Raw genomic sequence first — 23,615 nt, forward strand, 5'->3', positions numbered from 1 at the left:
ATACACGTAACTAATATTATGTCCAAACATTTCCCCACTCTCCTTTTAAACCAACCCTACGTTGAATGTAACCTAGTCAGCCAGTGTGGAAGCAACAACTTTGATGACATCTGCAATCAAAAACATCTACTGTAGAACAGCCATGCACGAAAAATAACACTTCTGCTGTACAGACATACAGAAAAGATAAGGCTGTAGCAAGAGTAAACAAGTAAAATTAAGCTCCAACAATATAATCTCAGCCACCTATTCTTTCCTGAGGGGTATCAGGTTATTCTCATTTGAATCCAGGGACTCTACCAGATTTTTTTTACTCAAGCAGCACATATTCAACAGGTTCCTGGAGGGAACAGTCACATAAAGCAATTACTGTTTGTATCAGCAGTGTACTGTAGTGTTATTTTAAGGAGCTACAGCCAAAAGCACTTCCTAGCATGCTTTTACCTAAACAACAGAGATTTATTATGAACTAAGTTACCTTAGTTCATTCTGGCGGTAATAGATCAGAGAGTTCATAACAGTGCTAACCTCCATTTATATCCAAGGGAATTATTAAATGTAACTTTATTCAGAGTAAAAGTACTGAGAAAGGATGTACCAAATTCTTGGGGTTTTTCTTTTTTTTGGTATCTTAGATTTACATGTGTGTACGCCTAAGTCAAGGGTAACCTCAGGCTGTTACACAAAACCTAAAAATCTAGACAACAGACAAGGGGTGAGAAAGGAAAGATTTTTACTTGAGTAATGAAGGCAAGCCTACCATACTGAAGCTGATTTACAGAATTACAAGCTCTAGAATTTTTCATAATAAAATTAAGTATACGTATTTTTTTCAACATTGACCAGCCTACTGTTACAGTAAAACTTACACAGACCTCTGGGTGGAGTTTAATAAGGAATCTTTTCCTCTTGAAGCTTAGCTTACGGACCTTTGACCAGTTGAAGGTATTGATTTTCGTATTACCCTGAATTAAAATGGTAACAGTTAAAAGTTGGCAAAAGTTTCAGAAGTAAGAGCAGCAAGCAAAATTCTGTTGCGCGTGTATAGACATATGCATGTGCACACACACCATCCCTCCAACCCATTCTGCTGGATTTTTATTTCTGGTGACAATATTCCCTTAAACAGCTTTAACTTTCAGTAGAAGGATAGCTAGAAGCGTGCAACGTCTGTCTGTCTCTGCGCAGACACTACAAAAAAGGAATGGAAAATCTAGAAAACCAGATGGGAAAGGAATAGTGTCAACCCTATCGATATGAAGAATACTTTGCAGTAAAACAAGACAAGGGTTTAATTTTATTTAACATGCTTTCTTTTTTCTCTGGACAGAACTCTAGACACACTCCTCCATGATGATTTTTCTAACTAGTCAGTACAGTATACTCAGGAGTAATTGCCACACGCATGAAGAAACCTGCCAAGCTCTTCTTGCTCACAAGCCTGCTTACTTGACTAAAACCAGGATAAAACCAGGCTCTGCCTTCCCCCCAGTGGCCCACATCAGACCTCCCCTCCCCATACCACTGACTCCCGAAGCCTCAGGGAAGGACCTCACCAGCACTCACTACCACAGCAATTCTCCTGTTACCCCCTATAAGCAACAGGAGACAAAAAAATGGTACTTCAAGAGAAAGACCCAAATGAGCTGAAATGATGGAAACCTCAGGAGCTGAGAGGCTACTGAGGACAACTGAGAACTGCAGGACTGCAGTGGCCCATGCATCTCCAAAAAAGCTGCCCCAGCGTAAGAAAAGGACAGGTAACACACAAAATGAATGGCAAATAAGTGCCTAAATGGAAATATTTCAGTAGGTTGGCTGCCTGTGTGTTTTGTGGGGGAGGAAAACAATATGATCACATTCAAAAACAGAACTCTGATCATCAAGTTGCTTATTTAATACGATAAAAGTAGTAATTCTAATTGGTCCAATCACTCCAATGAAACAGCACTTCTATACGCTAAGAGAAGCATTACCCCAGCAAAAATATACTGTAACATCAGAACAAGGGAAACTGAACAAAAATTCCAGGATTCCAGATCTATTCCAGGACTGTATCAAATGAATTGATGATTTTCTCTGAACACGTACATAACTTTCAAGCAGAGAACAAAAACTCTTCTACTTTCCTGTCACTGTTGGTTTTGATGCTCTTCTCTCTGCACCAACAAGGACAAACTGCACCAAACAGTATTTTGGAGGTTTAAGCGACACTCCCTTGACCATAAAAACGTGCTAAATTTTAAAAGCAGAGACACCTGAAGTTAATGTCAGAGACTTACTCCCAGCATGTGCTAATGGAAAGACAGGCACATGTACCCAGCCTGCCCTACCCACCTTACCTGGAATACCAGCACACCCATGTGTGAAACAGCTAGATTAATTTTGGTGCCCTCACGGTCAGATGCAAGGTGAAATCTGATGCCATACATCTCCAGTTTCCGAGCAATTTCAAGCACTTGAAAGTCTGATTCAGCAGGAGTTTGACCCCTATAATGAGGAAGAAATTTAAGGAAAATCTGATTCTACAATATTGCCAACGTGGCTAATACATGTAAGTCTGAACTCTGGCACTAAATAAGAAATTGCTATCTTACCCAGCCGGGCAGTTTCACTCCAGATTAAGTATTACACTGAAACTTTTGTAATAGGAGCAACATGCAATGGCAGATGACCAACCTAAAACGCATTCCATAGACAAAGGCACTGAAATAAATGGTAACTAGTTCAGAGCTATTTCAGTTCAGAAACAATGAAGTTGAATAAACTTGAATTCAGTCCACAGAGCTCCTTGTTCTGCTTGCTGGTATACACGTTAGTAAGAGCGAGAGAGGAAAGAGCTGCACAGCCAGCACAACAGAAGCAAAGTAAATATTGCAACAGAATAACCCATTCCAGGTAGGGCTTTGGGGCTACATCAGAATTCTTAACGCTAGTACTGTTGGGTGCAACGCATTCCCTTAGTCTTTGGCTTTATTATTTCCTCCCTGCCAGGAGATCTGGAGAAGAATTTTAAAAATTAGGTATCATTTTCTGTTGAAACGACTTTGAAAACAGGAGGAAGGTGTACACACATGGAGCACCTCCTTTCTGAGTGTGCATAAAATCCGAGCAAGCAATACAGAAACTGTTACAGACTCTGGCATGCACCAGTCACAGATTCAGCCTTCATTTAATTCACCAGAAGTCTGCAAGTTTGCTCAAGTCAAACAATTGACATTTTGTTTTCCTGCATGACAAAACAGTCCTGAATCATCTGTCTGTCTTTTTTGTTGTTGTTGTTTTGTTTTTTGGGTTTTTTTTTTTTGTTTTTTCCCCTTCCCCCTCATTTTTCTCCACGAGAGGGAGTTTAGCAGATTAAAGTGCATTTGTCAGCTGGCTCTCAGGAACAGGAGGGGTGACCATGGACTGTGCATCTGGTTCAGATGGCAGCGCCAGTGCAGAGACGACAGCAAGCCCATGGAGCAGGAGATGTACAGTGCCTGAAACACCTCTTGCCCAGGACACAGAAGGCGGTCATGCCACCAAAACACGTGAGGTCCAAGACCCCAAAATATGGACCAACCCAAAATATATAATTTCACAAGCCTTGAGATGATCTAGTGAAACACTGGTACTTGTATTGACAAGACCTTTTTCCTACAAGTCAAAACTGTCTCTAACGGTCTGGGGTCCTGACATAGGGTTTACGACACTTCAAGAACAAGCAAATGCTGCTGTGGAAATGAAGAATTTCTTGCTTCTCAACATGCCACAATTAGACTACAAAGTAAAAAAGTCCTTGTTACAAGCACAAGCCTGTCACCTAAGGTAGTCTCTGAACTAAAAACATACTGCAAGACAACACTACCACCCAATTTTAGACATAAATACAGTCCAAGAGAACTAGCTAAGGCAGGAGACCCTTCTGTGCTAACTCCGCAGAAACAAAAGCAGCACAGGAGGTGCCAGCGCACTGGGACCAGTGACACTGCTTCAGTCACAGCTGTATAAAGGGACCCCTTGTCTCCATATGAAAATGACTAGAAATAAAAAACATTCCTTCCAAGCAAGCACAGCACAAGCCACCTATGCTACTGCATTGATTGGATTCTTCTCACAATGTGCAAGTTCACTAGAATAAACGTAACGGTACAAGGAAGACACAGGGGATAAAAACTGATTATTACTCTATTTACAACCAACTAGTGCTGAAACCAGGTTAGATTCCTGCACACACAAAGAGAAATTTTTAAAATCCTGTTTTCCAAGAAATGGCCTGCCTTGCATAAATCTGTATTTAATTTCATTAAAACAGACGATAAACTATTTGTAGCATGATTCATTTTCATGTATAGTAGTGCCAATCACATCAGTATTAAATAAATGGTCCTGCTATCCTGACTTGCCTTTCTAGGCATGCTCCTTAAAAATACCTCCTTCTACCTACCTATAGTCATGTTTTAGATTAAACAACCTTCTTTTAGATTTCTTTTTATTTAGATTTCTTTTAAATACAAATTGAGAATATAATTTACCAGAAATGGGGATGACAACAGTAATATTAACTGCATGTAGGAATTTTCTCTACAATTGAGAGTGTAATAATGAAATTTATTTCATATGTTAACATTTTAAAAATTGAAGTTGTTAGAAGAAACAATGCTTCTTTGATTCTTAGTAAAATGCTCCTTAGGCTAACACAAACACAAAAATGCACTCAAAGTAAGCCTGAATACACATATATTTGACAACAGGATTTCAACAGTATTCTATTACCTTATTCTGGAGATGAAAAAAAAAAAAAATCTTTAACATTACAACTGGAAATTCAAAATTTATTTTGCCAACTGAAGAAAAGCAGGGATTCAGTGAAGTTACTAACTTCACAACTTCAGTCCATATTCAAATGTCAGTACGATATGACTGTGTACATATAAAGGTAATATAGAAAGGGAATACATAAAAGAAACGCCAAACTACATAGTCTTGTAGCTGCATGTCGACCAGTGTTACCACCACATGTACTAGTTATGTCTAAGAGCTTAAACTAGTAAAGCAGATTTCTTCTCCCCTACTGAAATGAGTAATGAGGGAATATAAGTGGTTTTATACCGGCTTTAAGTATTACTGGCATTTCTTTCATAGATTCCTTAACTACATCAAAATAGCTAAACTCCCATAGTTCCTGTTTATTATACAAGACAAAAAGGTAGATCATAAATATTAATTTTGGCCACAGCTTCCTGAGTTACACTCTGAAAGCACTGTGTATAACTCTCACCCACACTAATTCCTGCTATAATTCTTCTGAACAGAGCAACATTAAGAATGAAAGTGGTGCTTTGTCATTTAAAGAGGGTGCTGAGGATGCTAAGGCTGCCGGAGGCTGGGAAGGGGGTTTGGAAGAGAAGGGAAACAAAGATTAGGATAAAATGGCAACTAAAAAGTTGGAGCTGTGTAGTACTAAAAATTCTTCATGAACAGTTCAGTGTAACTGATGCAGAACCACTGACAGTTATTTTATGTTCCATTAGACGTGATCCAAAGCACAGCACATCTCAGTGAATAAAAAATCCCAAGAGTTTTAAGAGTGCTCTCATGCATACAACCTGCCTGCAGCTACCAAGGAAGGAGGAGGCCTTGAACGAGGAAAGCCAGGAGCGATGCCCGGCAGCTCACGCTGCACCACAAACAGTTACAAACAAGAAGCAAGTTTCAAAGTAATTATCCTCAAGATGTTTGCTGCAGACTAAGCTGCACAGACCAGCCTGAAAACAATCTGGTCTAATTTTGTTCATCCATTAAGCAGATAAATCTACTTAATCTTCCCCAGGTCAATGGACAACAGACTATCTAATACACGTATTTTCCAGCAAAAACTGCTGTCAACACAGTATGTTTTAGTGTAAAGGTTCCGTACATACATACATCTAGGCAAATACTGGTAGTGTATTACAATATTCACGTGGCAATCGGGGCAATCTATTCAAAATAAATGCTGTTAAATGCTGGGTGATTTACAGAGCATTTAAAACCAGTGACTAAAATAGAATCTTAAACATGAAGTGTCAAAACGCTGCATATGTAGATATTATTAAAAACAATCTATATATTTAAACAATATTGTAGCAAGCTATATTTTTTGCTAATTTACAAACAATTTGAAGAATTTAAATCATGGACAACTAGGCTAACAAGCTGTGAAAGAACATGAGGCATAACAGTAAACATAAATATAGATCTATCAAACCTTCCATTTCCTTCCTGATTTATGTACACACAAAAAAACCCAAAGCCATCTGAATGCAAGCAAATTATGCTACGTTTAATTCTGGACTACATTCACCCCGCAGCAAGTACTCTATTCATTCTACTTTCAGGAAGGCAGTAAGCATTGCATGTTAAGTGCCCGGGGTGCCAGCATTTAACTGCACCGCCACCAATACATGATCTTCAAAATAATTTTTTTTTATATAAACTATAAAAATAAAGTCAGTAGAGTTAATCCTGGCTCTTGCTGAAGCAACTAAGTAATATAATATACCAAAAATGCAACTCATCCTGTTTATTGTTACTACGCTTGCAAAGTTAAATACAAAACCTGTATTTCTATATCTGTGGAAGTAAAAGGAAGTATTTTTAAAACAGAATGAAAAAAAACGGATATTTAATAGAAAATTTTTCAATTCCCACCTTTCTGAATATAATATTCTCAACATATTTTCTCTTCTTTTGATACAGAATGGAACTGGGCACACAGATTCTGTTTTATTCAGCTTGATGTTCTTCTACCACTTCTAATAGCTACCGTGAAGCAATAAAAATGTATAAAAAATAAAAATCAAACAACAACTTTCTAACGTGAGGAGACACTCTACATCATTCAAAGAGACTGAGCACTCTCTGCAAAGGCAGACACATTGTCCTGCTCCCCCAACTCACGCACGGTGCCAGAACGCGTCCTGCTGCAAGTCCAGCCTGAGAAAGACAAATCGATGCTCCCGCCTTGATATGACACAGAATCCCCCTGTAAACTGGTACACAAGTAAGTGTGTCAAAGACAAAGCAAGGGCTGAGAAGAAGGAAAACAGAGGCAGAAAGAAGATGATGCAGTAACAACCTGGAGATGAGCCATCCTGCTAGGAATGGGTTTCTTTTCGTAGAAGCTATGTTTAACATGAGAAGTCCCTGTCAAAAGCAATCAGTGGAAGACAGAATCAGTCTGCTGAAGGTAAGTGGGGGAATAATAAGGTCAAGCAAAGGAAATAAAAAATAAGAATACCCCCCCCCAAAAAAAAAAATATTTACACACAAGGATGCTAAGAGAGAAGTATTTTGTCTGTTTAACCGCACTGTGCACTCGCCAGGAAGCAGACAAACGCCCAAGGTCCATGCTCCTGCTTGCTTCTTCTAACAGAAATGAGGAAAAATGTGTCTACGCTCTGAGAAAGCACAGGACATTCACAACTACTAAAAATGGAAAAGGGTGGCCTGGGTAAGGGAAGAGAGAAGAGACGTGTAAGGAAGTTACAGCTATTTTTAGGACTGCAGTGCTTCCAAAGTTACATGTCTCTAGCAAAAATTTTTCCAAAGGCACAGGGGGATTTAAAACATGCATCCAAGGTACTCGGGTATTGCCAACGTTTGATCCTAACTTTTTCTAATCACATGCCTCAGCTTTTAATCTTAACATGGTTTCAATGTACACATCTAAAACACGGCCTTAAAATAAGATTTGCAATCATTTTAATAATATGGCTATATTAGATGCAATCCTCATTAAACTAATGAAAAGTAGACATATGAAGAAAGGAATATTTTCCCATTAACCATCCTCTGACTTCTTCCAGACAGGCAAAAATACAAGCTTTCCTTACTGTAAAGTACAATTAGAAGTAACTTGTTTGAAAAAAGCCCAAACCTGATTAATAAAATTATGTCATAGAGGAGGGACCACGGTCACCTTCCAGCAGCCCAGGCTGCTCCCAGCCCCGTCCAGCCTGGCCCTGGGCGCTGCCAGGGATGGGGCACCCACAGCTGCTCGGGGCAGCCTGTGCCGGCGCCTCGCCGCCCTCTCAGCAAAGAATTTCTTCCTAATAGCTACGCTGAATCTCCCCTCTTTCAGCTTCAAACTGCTCCCCCTTGTCCTGTCATTGCGTGTCCCTCCCAGCTTTCTTGCAGGCCCCTTTAGGTACTGGATGGCTGCCAGCACGTCTGCCCCAGCCTCCTCTTCGCCAGGCTGAACAGCCCCAGCTCTCCCAGCCTGTCTCCGCAGGAGAGGTGCTCCAGGCTCCTCATCCCCTCCACAGCCTCTGGCCCTGCTCTAACAGGTCCGTGCCCTTCCTGTGCTGGGGGCCCCAGGGCTGGACGCAGCGCTGCAGGGGGGTCTCACCAGAGCGGAGCAGAGGGGGAGAATCGCCGGCCACGCTGCTGAGGATGCAGCCCAGGGCACGGCTGGCTTTCGGGGATGCAAATGCACACGGCTGGGTGATGCTGAGCTGCTTGTCCACCAGCACCCCCAGCCCTTCTCAGGGCTGCTCCCAATCCATTCTCCACCCAGCCTGTATTTGTGTTTGGGATTGCCCCGACCCCTGTGCAGGACCTTGCACTTGGCCTTGTTGGACTCCATGAGGTTCAGACGGGCCCACCTCTCCAGCCTGTCAACGTCCCCATGGATGGCATCCCTTCCCTCCAGCATGTCAACTGCACCATGCAGTCCCTGACTCCCCCAGAAGGCAGTCACAACCTTTCTATCAAGCAAGGTAAACCAAGAAAACTCCCCACAAGCAGAAGCAACTTAGTCAGATCCATGCACGTGATTAACAAAGGGCTGTTCTGTGCATGGTCTGGATGTTCTTATCCCAGATCTAAGAAATCACACATTTCATAACAAATTTGAAAGCCACCAGCCTATACTGTGTGATGTCATCAAAAACCTATCATGAAGCCATTCGTAGCTTTAGACTCCACAGCATCTTGCAGCAGTAAGTTTCACAAAGTCATTACAAGCTGTAAGAAAAGGATGTTGTTCCTCCTCTTTTAATTTGCTTTGAAGTTACTGCCTGTTTGCTTCAGCATTTTTCTTTTGACATGAGAACAATAATGAAATATTTCTGTGCAATTAACGGTTTCTCTCTTCCAGCTACCTTCTACCAAGGTGAAGAATCCCAGCATACATTTTAATTTACTTCGAAGTTACTTCAAAATACTTAAACAACATCTAGTCTGTTCCTTCATCACTTCCATGTGCACCTCAAAGGTTCAAAAGCAGAAAAAAAGTAACAAACGTCTGATTTCATCAAGAATCGACAAAGCTGAACTTCCATCATACCAATAATTTCAACTGAAAATGAGTGATCATAAAAAGCAAACAGTTAATTATTGAAATTCTCAGGAACTGATTTTGCAGTAATACAGGACATGTCTTCGCCTGAAACACAGATGCTGCTCTGAAAAAAATCCTTGTTCTGTCTTAAAAGTTAATCAGCAACAATTCCTGAGTTTACCCACATAGAGCAAAAGGAAAATTTGTGTTTCTAATACAGTATTTGACTTAAAGCAAAACCATGAACAACAAACTGTACACGTGGATATTCTCAACTAATAGAAGCACTTCAGATTGCTAAATCCTGATATGCAGGGTCGCAAAAACTACAGGAAAAGACCTGTTGGGTGAAATCCAGCCCCTTATCACCATTTTATCGAACACCTCTTGCTTTAACCTGTCAACTCTGAGAACTGCACAAGTTAGGAGCATTATGGCAGGTAACACTCTGGAATCTCTCAGTGATATTAACATTGTGTGCTTCAAAGCCTAAATGAATGATACCGTGGCAAACATATAATGTCCAATGCAAACCCTGATCTTCCAAGTTGTATTTTGGTCACAACAAAGCCTCCCTGTAGGCTAACTTCTCCTTCACAAGCACCATGTCAACTGCCTGCTCCAAATCTTCTTCCTTACCAAAATATTTTACACTGCACACACCAAGTAGATCTTCACATTTTAAGACCAGCCAGATTAGACTGTAAAACACACGACCTTACTGTACATAGAACATGCATGGTGGGAGAAGTGGGCATTTCAAACAACGAAACATTAATTTCTGCAGTTCCTGACTGTGTGTTGGAATTAATTTTATATTTGTAGCAAATAGTTTATTTGTCCCTTAATAAATGTTACATATTTCAAATATACTCCACCTGCAAAATAGGGTATTGCATAACTTCTGATGGAAGTTCTGTCTTCCCCTCTCCCTCCATCCTTCTCCATCTCCTTTACGCTTAATGAACACAGAATGAGTACAATGCAATTGATTTCTAGTTATTTAGACAAAAGCAAGACTTAAGCATTTTATGGCAAGCTGAACTTAAACTTTATGTAGACTGGAAATTCTGTAGAATGATTTTGCCTAAAGCCATTATTACAAGCTCATGATAGCTCTCTTTGGTACGTTATTAAAGGTACGCTGAAAAAAAATTACTGGAGAAAAACTACTGCCCAACAACTCTGCGCTAACTATGTAACTATTGTTCCATCCAACTTTTCTTGCTAGATGTAAATGGCATTTAACTCATACAATCTTACATCATCCTACCACGTAGTGTGCTCAACCTCCACCAAGCAGGTCCACCTGCTCCCCAGGAGTATACATTAGTGGCATACATTAATCCTCACTTACACATGCTTCCTGTGGAACTCCAGAATCTTCCCTTCAATTCTTTCCTGGTTTGGCAAATACTGGTTTGTTTTAAGGTGTTCTCGATCCTCTGATTCATCGAAATCCCCTATTTCAGCTATTACAGAAAACAAAACAATGTAAGAAGAAACAATGAAAGAAAATACATGGTAAGGAATTACAGAGACTCCAAGAGCCCGAATGTATTTTCCTTTTAAGTGCTTCAAATTTGTGCATTATGCTTTGTATCCAGCTTTATTTCACAAAACACTCACATTTACCCCAGAGAGACTTCCTGGGAATTACAGTATTATTTGAACATCGTTTGGAAAATTTAGACTTCTTTACAGTCAAAGATGTGAGACTTATAGAAGACGACCCATGAGGTGTCTAAATATTTCTTCCTTACAGATACCTCATACCAAACCAGCATATTTCAATTTAATTTTTTCTAAATATAAGTAAGAGTTATAGACAAGCCTCTACTTGGGAAGATGGCAAACTACATGTTAGGAATTGTCCAAAAATAAGTACCTAGCAAAAAGAGAAGGCAGCATTACGTGCCTATATATCCCCAGAGCACCTACATCTTGAGTTTCAGTCTCCCCTTCAAATATCCACGCCTTTCAGAAATGACATGGTGGATTTAGGAAGAGATTTATAAGAGAAAAAAGCATGCATCAGAAGTGCAAAGCAGCTTCCATCTAGTAAGACATGAAACAACCAGAAGCCTTTGGCTTGGAAAAGAAAATCATGAGGCAGGCAGAAGATATGACAAACATATATAAAAATCACAAATTGAAGAAATAAATTTTTAAAAAGTTATTTATTTTTTCTGATAATAAAATAGGAAGTTACATATTACATTAAAATGCAAATGTTTTAAAAAGACAAAAGGACATACATTTTCCTACAAACCTCCCAAAAACTAAGCTGTGACGCTCACTTTCATGGAAGGATGCCAAAAATATAAGCAAATTCAGAAGGCAGACAAATACATGGAAGCAAAGTTCATCAAGGGCAACTACATAAAGAAATGCAGAGTCAATCTTTGACTTAGAAAGGCCACATGCAAAGATTACTGGATTGGTGCAGCAAAGGAAGCGATGCCATATGCTTGCTCTGGGGGCTTCCCTACAGCATCTGCTATCAACTGCTGTCAGAGAGAGTGGACTAAGTGAACTAATAATCTCATCCAAGGCAGCTGTTCTTAAAAAACACACAGCAATATCCTGTTTGAAATCAAGCCAGCCTATGAAACAAGAAAAAAAACATTGAAAGGCACTTTTGTAAAATAATTTATGTTAAAAATAATCATATTCTTTCTCACTTCTGATTTTCTAGTAGAGTAGAAGCAAGCTAAGCAAGGCCAGATGCTGAGATTTGCTTGCCAGCTCCACACTGGAAAGTCATGAGCACATCTTAATTGTGTCACTCACTGATGGTACACACACGTTGCTCTTCCGATAAAATCACCACTAACTAATATTATTATTTTACAATGCAGAATTATATAACTAATAACTATTCAGCGGTGCACATGTGAAGAGGTATTATTTAATAGCTTTTGTTTCAAGTCAGCAAGGGGGCACAAAATCCTGTTTCTGCAGCTCAGGTTGCAGATTTGTAACCACTGTATCACTTGGCTGCTGCTCGAGCTGATTTAGTGTCTGAACCTATTCAAAGTTTTCAACCTGCTCACCCTACAGGCCACGTTTTTAGGTCTTTAGGTGCGTACAGAGCGAGCGAGCAGCAACATGGAGAGCATCCAAATCAATTGCTTCCCATTTCCATTTTCATTCCAAGCAAGGAGAAAAGCTGCTGACAACCCTACTGTTGAAATTGTTCCGGCACATAATTCTAGTTTTATTTCAGCCCTGTCTCTGCACACTTATCTCCCCCCCAGCCACAGGGAAAGTGAGAAACAAAGCCAAGGAAGCACCGAGGCAGATGGAAGCAGCTGCCTGGAAGATGATGAGCACTAGTGACCTGGTTTGCAGAGCCAGGGAAAACAGACAGCACGCAAGGGGTTGGGTTTCGTAGCCTCCATGAAGCCAAAGTTATCTTGTACACAAGCACCAGCTGTTCCTCACCACAGCTAGCCCTGATGATAATCCCAGTGTTCAAAACCAATGGGGTTTACTGCATGTAGGGAAGGAAATACCACGAGACAGAAAATGCTTTTAGTTACCAAAAGCTACTGTATGCTATTTTGACTTGGGTTAGCAATGGCAACATCACCCAGCGTCACCACAGTTGGGATACTCACATTGCAGAAGGTGTGAGACCAGAAGAGCGGCCGTATTGTCGCTGCAGGTCAGTCGCTCCTCTGCCAAATCTCTCTTGATTTGCAACGCAAACAGGTACCTGAGAGAGAGTTGTAAGTACTAGAGTTACAAGTAACCACCTCGACACATGAGAGAACAATAAAATGACTGAGCAGGATTTTATAAAACCAGCATCTCCTAATTCTTCTTCTCTCAAAAAACAAGGTAACACAGAAGCCTGATTTGACCATCCTTGGCAGCCAAACCAAATAACCCGTGACTAATCTAGTGCAATTTATCAGCATCAATACACACACAGGAACAAGGAAGCAAAAGGAAAATCACACTTTTAACAAGTCTGATTCGTGAAGTAACAGCAGATGTAATTTTTAGCTAGAAAGAATCTTAATGAACACTTCCAAGTGATTTTATTTACTAGAAAAATGATGGAAGAACATCACCGTTTCTATTATCTTGTTAGGAAAAACAATGAGCATTTCTTCTAGCACTCAATTAATTTACTCAGTGGTTATATTTTCCAGGATTACAATGTTAGCAGCCTACAAAGACAGTACGAGGTTAAATACCATCTTCTTATACTTCTAAACTCTTAACTAAAGTATTTTCCAATCAGCTGCTAAAGAGGAATAGATTTCTGTTTAACAGTTTTGTATAAGTAACAAGCTGCCTGCGAAACATAGAAGGATAGAAGAAAAACATGGCAGGCTTGAAAGTATGCTGATAAGGACCAATTTTGTAACCTAAACCAATTTTAATGTATTTTTATGAATGGAATGCTGGCAAGTCTTTTGTGCTTTTTACTTGAAAAAGGTGCAATAAGGACTCAAATAAATAGGCAGCAACTCATTACTATAAACCTCTAAACTGACAGACTGATCAATATTCTTTAGCAAATTATACCCTGAAAGAGAACAGTAATTTTTTTGTAAGAAGAATTAATTTTAAAACATTATGTATGACATTCTTGATGCAAAAAGATAACAAAAAGGTATACATTTTGAATGTGGGGTTTTTTTTTTAGTTTTGAAGTACCGTAAGTATGTACTAAAGACTTCTATAAAGGATGTTCTGTTTTCTGCATACCTCAGCTATCTTGGTTTCTTCAATACACTCACAATAAAGTCTATAAATCATTAGTAGCATTACGAAATACCTAGATGCTCTAAGCAAAGACCAGAATCCCATAATAAATACTCCATAAATAGACAAAAATATGGTTCGTGCTCCAAAAAGCTGTATTTCTAATTAAATTCTTACAAGAAACAGCAGTTAACATAAGAAAATGGGGAGCAAAGGAAATATTTATATTGTATTTATGATTACAACGGACAATCGCATTGCATTACAGCAGTTATCATGCTGGTTTGCTCTAAAATCAGTCTGAAGGATAAAGAACCTCTGTTGATCTCTAAAAGGAATTACAACTAAAAGCAGCAAATCTGGGAAAAGCACTAAATTAGCTCTTCAAACACTGAAGTCCTGGATAATGCCCTTATTAGAGGCACAGGCTTCAAACCACGTTCCCAGATGCTGGCAAGCAGAGAGGTCTGCTTCATTTACCAAAGTTAAATTTAAAGCAAAGACTGCTTTAGCAATCAGCAAAAGAGACCCATGATGAGCTGATGAAAAACAGTATGTGTGCTGAACAGTACTGTGTGTTTGCTAGCTGTAGAATACTTACAAGTGTAGACATTAGAAGTTTAAATTATAAAGTAATTTTTTAAAACATGTACTGATTATTTTCTGTAGGTACTGTTTAAGAATTTTAGCATTTCCTCTATAGCCCGTCTCTTTTGATACTGTAATGTTTGGCAAGCCCTAACCTGCACTGTTTTCTGTTTTGAAAAATATTTTTTCCAGTAACATTCATCTGCCAACATGTGTCTGCTGAAACTATGACAGTGATGGAAAGTGCTTTCACTCACTTTCAATGTAAGTTTTGTTTGGAAACAGATGCAACATCCTCCTACTCTTACCTTCCTATTATTTCACTAGGTAATGCAAATAAAATTCTTCAAAAAATACTTTACCTAGTATATTCCTCCTGCAGCTGACCCGGGTCTGGAGGGAAAAACTTCACAGCTAGACGAAGCATTGTAGTCTTTGGTCCTGCAAGAAAAACTAGTTATTTCACAAGAAATTCTTGTTCTTCATAAGTGCATGCATATTATGTTTTCTAACATGCAGAGAAATATAACACGCATGAAGTTGAGCCAGTTTTCAGCTTGCCAGCTAACTATAGGAGACCTACGGGGTATCAACAGTCCATGTCAACGGAGATACAGCAGGTAGTTCCTCTGAAAACTACCTACTCTGCTTCTGAGGCGAGTCTGCAGTCTGAATGCTGCAAAGATAGTTTCATGCAACACGAAAGCTGTAATACACCAAAGCAACTACCTTACGTCAAAACTACAGAAGCATCACAGATGACCTAGTGAGAGGCTCTCAGAAGGGGAAGAGGGTGGAGACACACCCCACAGGCTCTCCCAGCACCAAGCACTACCATCACCAGAGGTGCTGACAAACTGAACCAACGAGTCTGGCCAGACCCAGATGGCTCCCATAGAGATAAAAGCATGTTTGCAGCCTGCTCCCAGCACGCCCATTAATACCCATTTCTTACCATTTTTTAACACTGTTTTGTCAATCTCAACAAGGAGAAAACTTACTTAATGTTTACATCTAAACAGAATCCTAAATAACTATTTGGAACAGTCCGTAACCCTCTGTGTAACATTTTACAACAAGAAAACCCAACTGCGACTGGACTGCGTTAACAGTTTCAGCACCACAACCCAGCCCACTGACCCGCTGCCTCTATGCCCACAATCCCTTGTTTCACTGGTATTTTCGGAGGAATATTCCAGGGCACCACAATCCCTTACCGTGCCACAGCTGGGCACCACCGTTCTGCCGCATCCATCTGTGCTGGCTGACCAGCAGACAGAGCGCTGGCCAGCCCTTGCTAAGAGAAGCTTGCTAGGCACCCAGCTCACGTTCGGAGGCATCCCCCGGGGCCCGAGGATTGCCGGGCATCCACCGCAGCGCCACTGACAGCATCTCCACTCGACTGCAACAGACTGAGGCCCGTCCCCCAGCATGCACCTTCCCACAAGGAGCAAGGACAGCTCCCCTGGAGCATGTGGAACCAGAGAAAGGCAGGACAAACGGGGGAAAGATAGACCCCCACTAAAAGGCAGAGGAGGACCTAGGAAGGGAAAAACTACCACCCCTCTTCTTTCTAGACTTTTTCTCTTCTGGGCACTATGAGCAGGATACCCGTGCATTTCATGACTGGACTGAACCTCGAAGCCAGCTCTACTTACACGTGACCTCCAGAGGTGCCTTCCAGCCCCATCCACCCTGGGAGCCCGCATGCCACTGCTGTTTCAAAGCAATCTTAGCCAAATTTTAAAAAATAAATAAATAAGCAAATTTATTTGAGCACATTGGTAAGCAACAAGCCAGTCTGCTTTATCTTAAGTACCAAGATCTCTCAAAGCTTGACAATGTCCAATTTAACCTCATCAGCCTCAGAGTACACCAATTCCTTCTGCCTGGAATACCCAACTCCCACACACCAAACATTCCTCCACACTCTCACCCTCTTGTTTGCTAATGGGAGAATAACAAACTGCTTTGTGCCAAGTAGCTGGGAGAACTAACTCTCAGACTATCGCAGCTGTCAGAAGGGCAGCTCCCAGCCTTCAATCCCAGAATTACCAAAGCTTTGGTGAACAAAAAAACCCTAAAATCTGCACCCTAATTACAGTACAGTATCTAGAAATTAAAGGAGGCTGGAAATAACACCCTATAACAATACACAAAGCTCACATTTGGCAGAGACTTAAACCTTACTAAGGATTTTATAGCTCTTGAGACATACCAAGGGAGGAAAATAGTTTTAATGATCCCAGTCAAACACTAGGACCTTACATCAAATTTCTGAAGATCCTCAGACTTTGGAAGACATTCACAAGGTTAAGAACCAGCACGTTACTCACACCAATCAACTGGAAAGTATTGCTGCAAGAGCAATTCTGGCAGTGTTTTGAGCATCGCTTACATTGAGTGACAATAAATAATAAAAATAAAACCATAATACTGCATATTTGCTTCTGTAGCACAACTCTTTTTTAAAAAAATCTTGCCTTTAATCTATACATAAATCCCATTCTAATTAGAAAAAGAAACACTGGGCCAGTCTTAACCAAGATGCAAAATTTATTGTAGCAAGTCTAATCTGAACAAAACCAACAACAAAATCAGAAAAAACTACCCATGCAGGTATGGCGAATGCAGCACTATATAAAACTGGCAACACCTCAGAGAAGGTACCCAAATGCCAACCTGATATTGTGAGCCCGTTACAAAGTCAGAAATTTGGATCTAAACTCCTTGCCTTCTGGAGTGGTTCAGTGGTAAAACTGACTGCATTTATTTGAAATTAATCAAAAATAAAATCTTTATCACACAACACAAAGTTCTATACATCTCAGAATAGGTCACTAACCAAAATTAATTTGAATTAATGTTAATAATCTAGATTTTTGGGTTTAGAAGGTATGTCAAAAACTCAGAACTGCACGCTTATTGACTACACAGCAATCATCATCAACATAAGCTAACAGATTTGAGCTATATTACCTTAAAGCACATGATAAAATCTAGCATTCTCCTACTGCTGGACTAAAAGGTACAAGGTTAACTCCAAAATCATTAAATTATTAAAAAACCAAACCAAACAAACAAAAAACCCAACCCCAAACAAACAAAAAAAAAGAACCTAAATAAAACTTCTCAAAGTGAGAACACTGGAAAAGATCATCCCTCCATGCCAAGTTCAGGCATTTCATGCACATGAGCAGACTCCACAGATCTCTTTCTTACAGAACTTCACTTTCCCTTGGGAAACAGCCAGCAGCCACAGGCAGAGCAGGGCTGAGCAGAGGCACGCAGAAGGAGCAGGCCACCTGTGGGTGCACCAGCTGCTCTCAGCTGCCCCCAGGGAGCCAGGCAGAGGGGCACCAGGGAAGGGCAGCCCCAGCATGGCCAGGGCGTGTAGAGGCTGAAGCCCCAGCAGATGTGGCTAGCCTTGCACAGCTGTATTGTCAGATGTGTCTTCCCATTACCGTAGCTTAAGTTGCTTACTTCTGGAATGTACACATTATCAAGCAGTTAATTTTCCTCTTAAGGCTTTGTATTCAGCAGTACTGTCAAAGGAGTTCTTCGGAAGATGCTCTTTACAATCATATGTTAGTTAACCGATTCAATGAAAGAACAGCTTAAATTACTATACATGCAATTAATGTTTAAATTGTAAACATTTTCAAGACTTTCTACAGTCTTGTCTCATTTCAATTTTAAAAACAGCAGAAAGCCAGGAAGGGATTCAACTAACTTAGAAAGAATAAAAAGAGCTCTCACCCAAGTTATCAGAACTTTACAAATTTAAAATTTATTTCAGAGCTTGAACATGTGCCGGACAACTGACTGGTATCTCCTACAGATTAAGATTAAAAAAAATTTTAAAAGAAATCTTTCAGTGTCACTGCCACAAGAGTGGTAGACCACCAAGCAGCAGAGCAGCCGTAAATGTTAGCACATCCCCATGGTTTTAGACCATTTTAGAACAATATATGTACCATCAGAGAAAACATGGCCATCAGCCTATGGCCTAAAGCCAAGCTTCCCCAATTTATGTTGTATAGAAGAGGATACTGAACGACTCAGCAAGCGGCATTGCAGATGTGTGGTCCACCACATCTTCTGGCTAAGACTTAATTCCTTCCAGCTAGGAACATTGGAAAAAGAGTATATAAAAAGATGGCACTCCAACAAATTATTTTTGGAGGGGAAAACAGAGAGTGAACATATTATACACCCTCCTAAGGAAAACTTCTTTTATATCTGGTTTGGTTCTTCTGCTTAAAATACAATGGTGGTAAAAGATAAAATCATGACCTTAAAGTTTAAAAAAATATAGCTGGAATTGGTGATTTCTTATTTTCTGGCAATCAGTTTTAGGCAGAAGAATAACTAAAAACTACGTCTCAATACTAAATTTCAACTTTTTTAATTAAGATTTTGAAAGGAGTAGGAATCCACCACTCCTTCCTGATGTTGTTCATTCACAAAGCCTTTACAATCAGAAAGAAAACAAGCAAACAGTTTAGCCCCATTCTAGAGGAAAAAGAAAAGGTTTATATAATCTTTCAACACCAGAACTAGCATATTGTATTCAATTATGTTTAGCTTTTGGAGTGTATCTCACATTATACAGAGTAGCATAAAGCAAAGGTAGCACCACTATTGCAGTATCTTCCCAGTCAAAGAGCAAGAACAGATTTTTCACAGCTGAAGCAAAGGGGACTCCAAAGCTGCCGCCACCCACCAGGCGGGTGACTCCTACCTCTGCTCTCTTACCAAAGCTGCTCCTGAGCACATTGGAAGAGTTTTTGAGAATGACATGGGAATACCCACCCCACTGAAACTGCCTGCATGTCAGCAAGCTCCGAGTGCAGCTCTTTGCAGCCTTTCTGAAAGGCATATCAGCTCTCAGACAGGATTTCACGACTGCACATGCTACCTCCTCCCATGCAACGGGTACAACAAGCCAGAATATTCCTTTTTCTTTCCACCATAAGACAACACAACTTACAAAAGCTCACAAAAGGTTTATGTTTCACTTAAACATAACACCAGTTGATCCAATCTATCTAGATATTTATCACAGAGAAAGAATCCTATCTTCAGTAAGTTTCCACTCCACCTACCACCTACTACATATTAAAAACATCAGATTTACATGCCCAAACAGGAACTATCACCCCTACTAACTACAATTTTCAGGGAAGTATAACCAGTAAATCAAGTAGTAATTGTGAAAGCAACCCACATAAAGCAGATGCAAATTAAGGAAAACTTCCTTTTTTAAAACTACTTACTCCGTACTTGTTTAATAACAGGTTTCATAGGTTCCAGCCAAATCTGAAATTAGAGAAAAAAAAATTACCAACTGACATTTATATTTGAATACAATATGAAAACATCAAAAGTAAATTCAAATAAAGCAGTAATTTATGAGTATGCATTTCTTCTTTACTGCAGTAATGCAGCAATTCCTTTGCTTTAAAAAAACATACTTATCTATTTGAATTGACATTTACCATGCATCAATAGAAAAACCACTGATCTGTGCTTAAAGCTCATCTGGACAGAAGAGCCAAGTAAGCAAAAGCAAACCACCACTGGCAAGATGACAGAAATGCCAAAACACACATCTGTAGACAGGAGCCAGGCTACAGATTTACAGAAGGTCTGGAGAACACGACAAGGTCCAGCTTGTTTTCCCTTCCATGCTTTGTCCATCTCTCTTACCTACCTGCTTAGGGATTTTAAATCTGTATTTTCCCACAAATTTTCCTCTTTTGAAAAGCACATTTTTGAAGAAAAACTATCCTTGTTCTAGTAAAAGGAGTATCCACAAAACTAATACAAAGTATTCTGATGCTCAGCTTCGCCCCCCACCCCCCCCAAACAAAAAAATTGTAACAAGACAATTATGTTTGGTCCTTACTAGTTACTTCTCCGTCTGAGAGCCAGCCGAGGAGCTACACAACCTTATTAGATGCAGAAACATTTTAAGATACTTTGCAGAAAAAAACAGAAGCTAAACAAGCTTTACTGTATCTCCTTGGCTCAAGCGCAGTGTGTACGAGTGCTATTAGCATTCTCTATGCTTTCAGTCATATTTTCTGTGTGTGAGACCTAAAAATAGACTAAGTAATAGGAAAAAAATTAGAACAGTTTTGGGAGCATTTTCTACTTTAGAAGCCACACTGTCCTCTTTGCAAGGTACAGGGTTAAGCAACTTGTACAGAGTGCCAGCATTCATCTAGCTCACTGATTTAAAAAGTTTGCAGCTCTATATGCCTGCTGACTTATGTTTAATTAGAAAGAGATCATAAAGACTCTATAGGGAAATTAACTGAAGACTGAATAAACTGAAGATAAATACAAATACTACCAAAATTACACATTGTAATATGACTTCAGAAGTATTCAACAGACTACACTGAGTTGATGTTTCTCCTTTCAAAGGGAACAAGGATTTTATTTATATCCCTGAAAATGGGAACATCAGCAACGACTCAACTGCTTTACCCATTCTTTTGAGATTTAACAAGAAGTAGAATCTGCCTCCTCCCTCTGCTTTACTAGCTGTTGTTCCAGTGAGCGAAGCAGATTTACAAGAATCAAAAAGAATCTTAACAGGAGACCCCAGCAGACTTTGAAACTTTTGACACTTGAGCAACTGCATTCACTCAACCTTTTAATTATACCAATTTGTCAGGGAACTGTACATACCCAATATGATTGGATGTTCTGGAACTCGATCCCAAAGTAGTCCGATTCAATCAAATTCAGATGCTTGTAAACTTCTGTCAATAATGTTTGGCCATAATATTTTGACTGAGGAGATGATGAAAAAAATACAGTGAGATTGATATGAATAAGTTTACAGCAAATTAAAGAAAAGTTATGGCGTTCTAGAAACTGTAGAAAAATACCTTAAAGATTTTTCACATTATTCTTGTCACTATAACAAGTAAATACCCAATATACAGGCACGGCTCCATACAAACAATTCAGAGAAGCAGAGGAGCTCAAGCTGGAAGGAGCCACAGGAGGTCATCTACGTCCAACCTCCGGCTCAAAGCAGGGTCAGCTATGAGACCAGACTAGATCAGCTGCAAACTACTTGCAGCTCCTTCAATAAACTAGCACTATTTGTTTGTGTAGCCGGACATTGTTGCTCTCCCCCAGCTGCAGTGACCTGAAGCAGGGGCTGCCACCCCCACCCACCGTGTTTGGACACACGCCCCCTCGCTCACACCGACGCCAGGGACTACACAGCCACCCACGACATTCACACCAGCAAGACCTGAAAACGTGTGCAGCTACTCTAAGCAAGCCCACGACAGCTGAGGAAGGCTGGCGCAGGGTGGTTTGTACCCGAAGAGGATTCAGCCCTGACCTAGGAAGCCCTGGCTGATGGGGCAGGAAAGCGAGCGCTGTGCAAGCAGGACTCAGGGACTGGCTGCCAGGGGTGACACCAACTGAGCAGCAACTGCTCATCACAGCACGTGCAAGGCCTTTGCTGACAGAACTAGAACTCGTCTTCTACAAAGGAACATCTTTGAAAAATCTTAACCCTAACTTTTTTCTTACAACAGTGTTCAAGAAAACCAAAGGTGATAGTATTTATTCTGTTAATTAAGAAATAAACAGGAAGGCTACAGTTCCCTGCTAAAGAAATCAGCAGGAACCCAAACACCCTCATCTCACACCATGTTTTCTGGGTAGTCATTTGCAATGAATCCCTGCCTCAAGAAACCCACTCACCACCCCTTTTCACCGTCAAGTTAGGGGCAAAACCACAAAAAAACCCAGCAAAAAGCAGCTACGGTAATTCAGGAAAAAAACGGGACACTTTCACAGCACACCCAAACCAACTACTCTTCAGTCTGCTTATTAAAACATACCAGCTTGCTCTCAGCATGTATTACTGCATGACTGTAGCAGCCACCACAAGAAAAAAAGCATTAATGAACCCGCGCATTAGTCCATCCGGATCACACAGAACAGAATCCAAAGGGCTTTTGCATCCCTCAGTACCTGTTCCAGCAACATACAAAAGCTATCAGGGTGCAGAGGAGGTAGCATAGCTCCTGGGATTCACGTTCTACCTCAGACCATGGAAGTAATCCTGCAACTGCAGCAACAGGGTCCGGCATCACTCTGGTCGGCCAGGTTATACAGCAGAACACACCTCAGGTATTCATGCCACCGAGGTCTTGTTTATTTGGAAAAGTCACAAGTACTGGAAGACTCTGCAGGCACACAGTTCTGTAATTGACTCTTTAAACTCAGAACAGTGTATCTTTTAAAAGTATTAGGCATTATAATAAATTAGTAATAGAATTAGAATTATTTAATAAATTGCAAATTAAAATATCTAACAGAAAGAACGGGCCACTTTACATTAAAAACAGCTAAAAAAGATGGTCCAAGTCAGGGAAATTGTTTCACATTACTGAGATGCGTAAAAATTCAAGAGTACTTGCTTCTTAGAGGAAAAAGAGATTAAGGGTTGATGTTATAAAGAGCTGTGTGCAATTTAGCTAAATACCTCTGTACCACTTTAAAAAAGCGAAGACAAAACAAGTACACAGCTCTGTCTGTACTGCAGACTGAAATAGCTTTGGTAATTGCACTGACATGAATGGAGCCAACTGAATCCAACACTATAACTCAGGAAAAAAGTACAGAAACAGAAGAGCAACACGAGTTCGGCTTGTCCTTCTCATTCACACTTTCACAAGTCACAGTTATCTATAAGGGCAACCACAGGTGTGAGGCACAGGTCACACAAATTCACCTAGCACAAACACCATTCATTCAAAAAGTTTCTTGGTATCATGCTGGATCAGGCCAGTGACGCTGAAACTCCCAAATAGAACTGTGAATCAGGAGAAATTATCCCGCTCATCACTTCAGTGGACAATGAAATAAGGAATGACACAGGTAAAGTAAGGCACATCTTCAGTAAAGAACATTCTTGCTCTTCTGCCTACAGACACATTTCCCAGGCATGTTACAG

The 23,615-nt window shown here is 40.2% G+C and overlaps 1 protein-coding gene across 11 annotated transcripts in view; it reads right to left on the bottom strand.

Annotated features, from left to right (window-relative positions):
* Positions 1-23,615, bottom strand: part of FARP2 (FERM, ARH/RhoGEF and pleckstrin domain protein 2) — an 81,310-nt gene that overhangs the window by 37,573 nt on the left and 20,122 nt on the right. For 9 of the 11 annotated variants that reach the window (XR_008825075.1, XM_056357875.1, XM_056357877.1 and 6 more), the window contains exons 3-9: positions 21,320-21,424; positions 19,897-19,939; positions 14,980-15,058; positions 12,931-13,028; positions 10,665-10,779; positions 2,343-2,490; positions 870-965 (exon numbers count right to left, since the gene is read on the bottom strand). Coding sequence is in view for 10 of the 11 variants with exons in the window: in XM_056357875.1 (XP_056213850.1) it covers positions 870-965; positions 2,343-2,490; positions 10,665-10,779; positions 12,931-13,028; positions 14,980-15,058; positions 19,897-19,939; positions 21,320-21,424 (684 nt within the window). In the remaining variant the exon portion in view is untranslated. The remainder of the gene's footprint in view (positions 1-869; positions 966-2,342; positions 2,491-10,664; positions 10,780-12,930; positions 13,029-14,979; positions 15,059-19,896; positions 19,940-21,319; positions 21,425-23,615) is intronic. The other 2 variants (XM_056357879.1, XM_056357876.1) reach the window with 1 other exon arrangement.

The sequence above is a fragment of the Falco biarmicus genome, chromosome 13 (assembly GCF_023638135.1).
Source record: "Falco biarmicus isolate bFalBia1 chromosome 13, bFalBia1.pri, whole genome shotgun sequence".
NCBI classification, from domain to species: domain Eukaryota; kingdom Metazoa; phylum Chordata; class Aves; order Falconiformes; family Falconidae; genus Falco; species Falco biarmicus.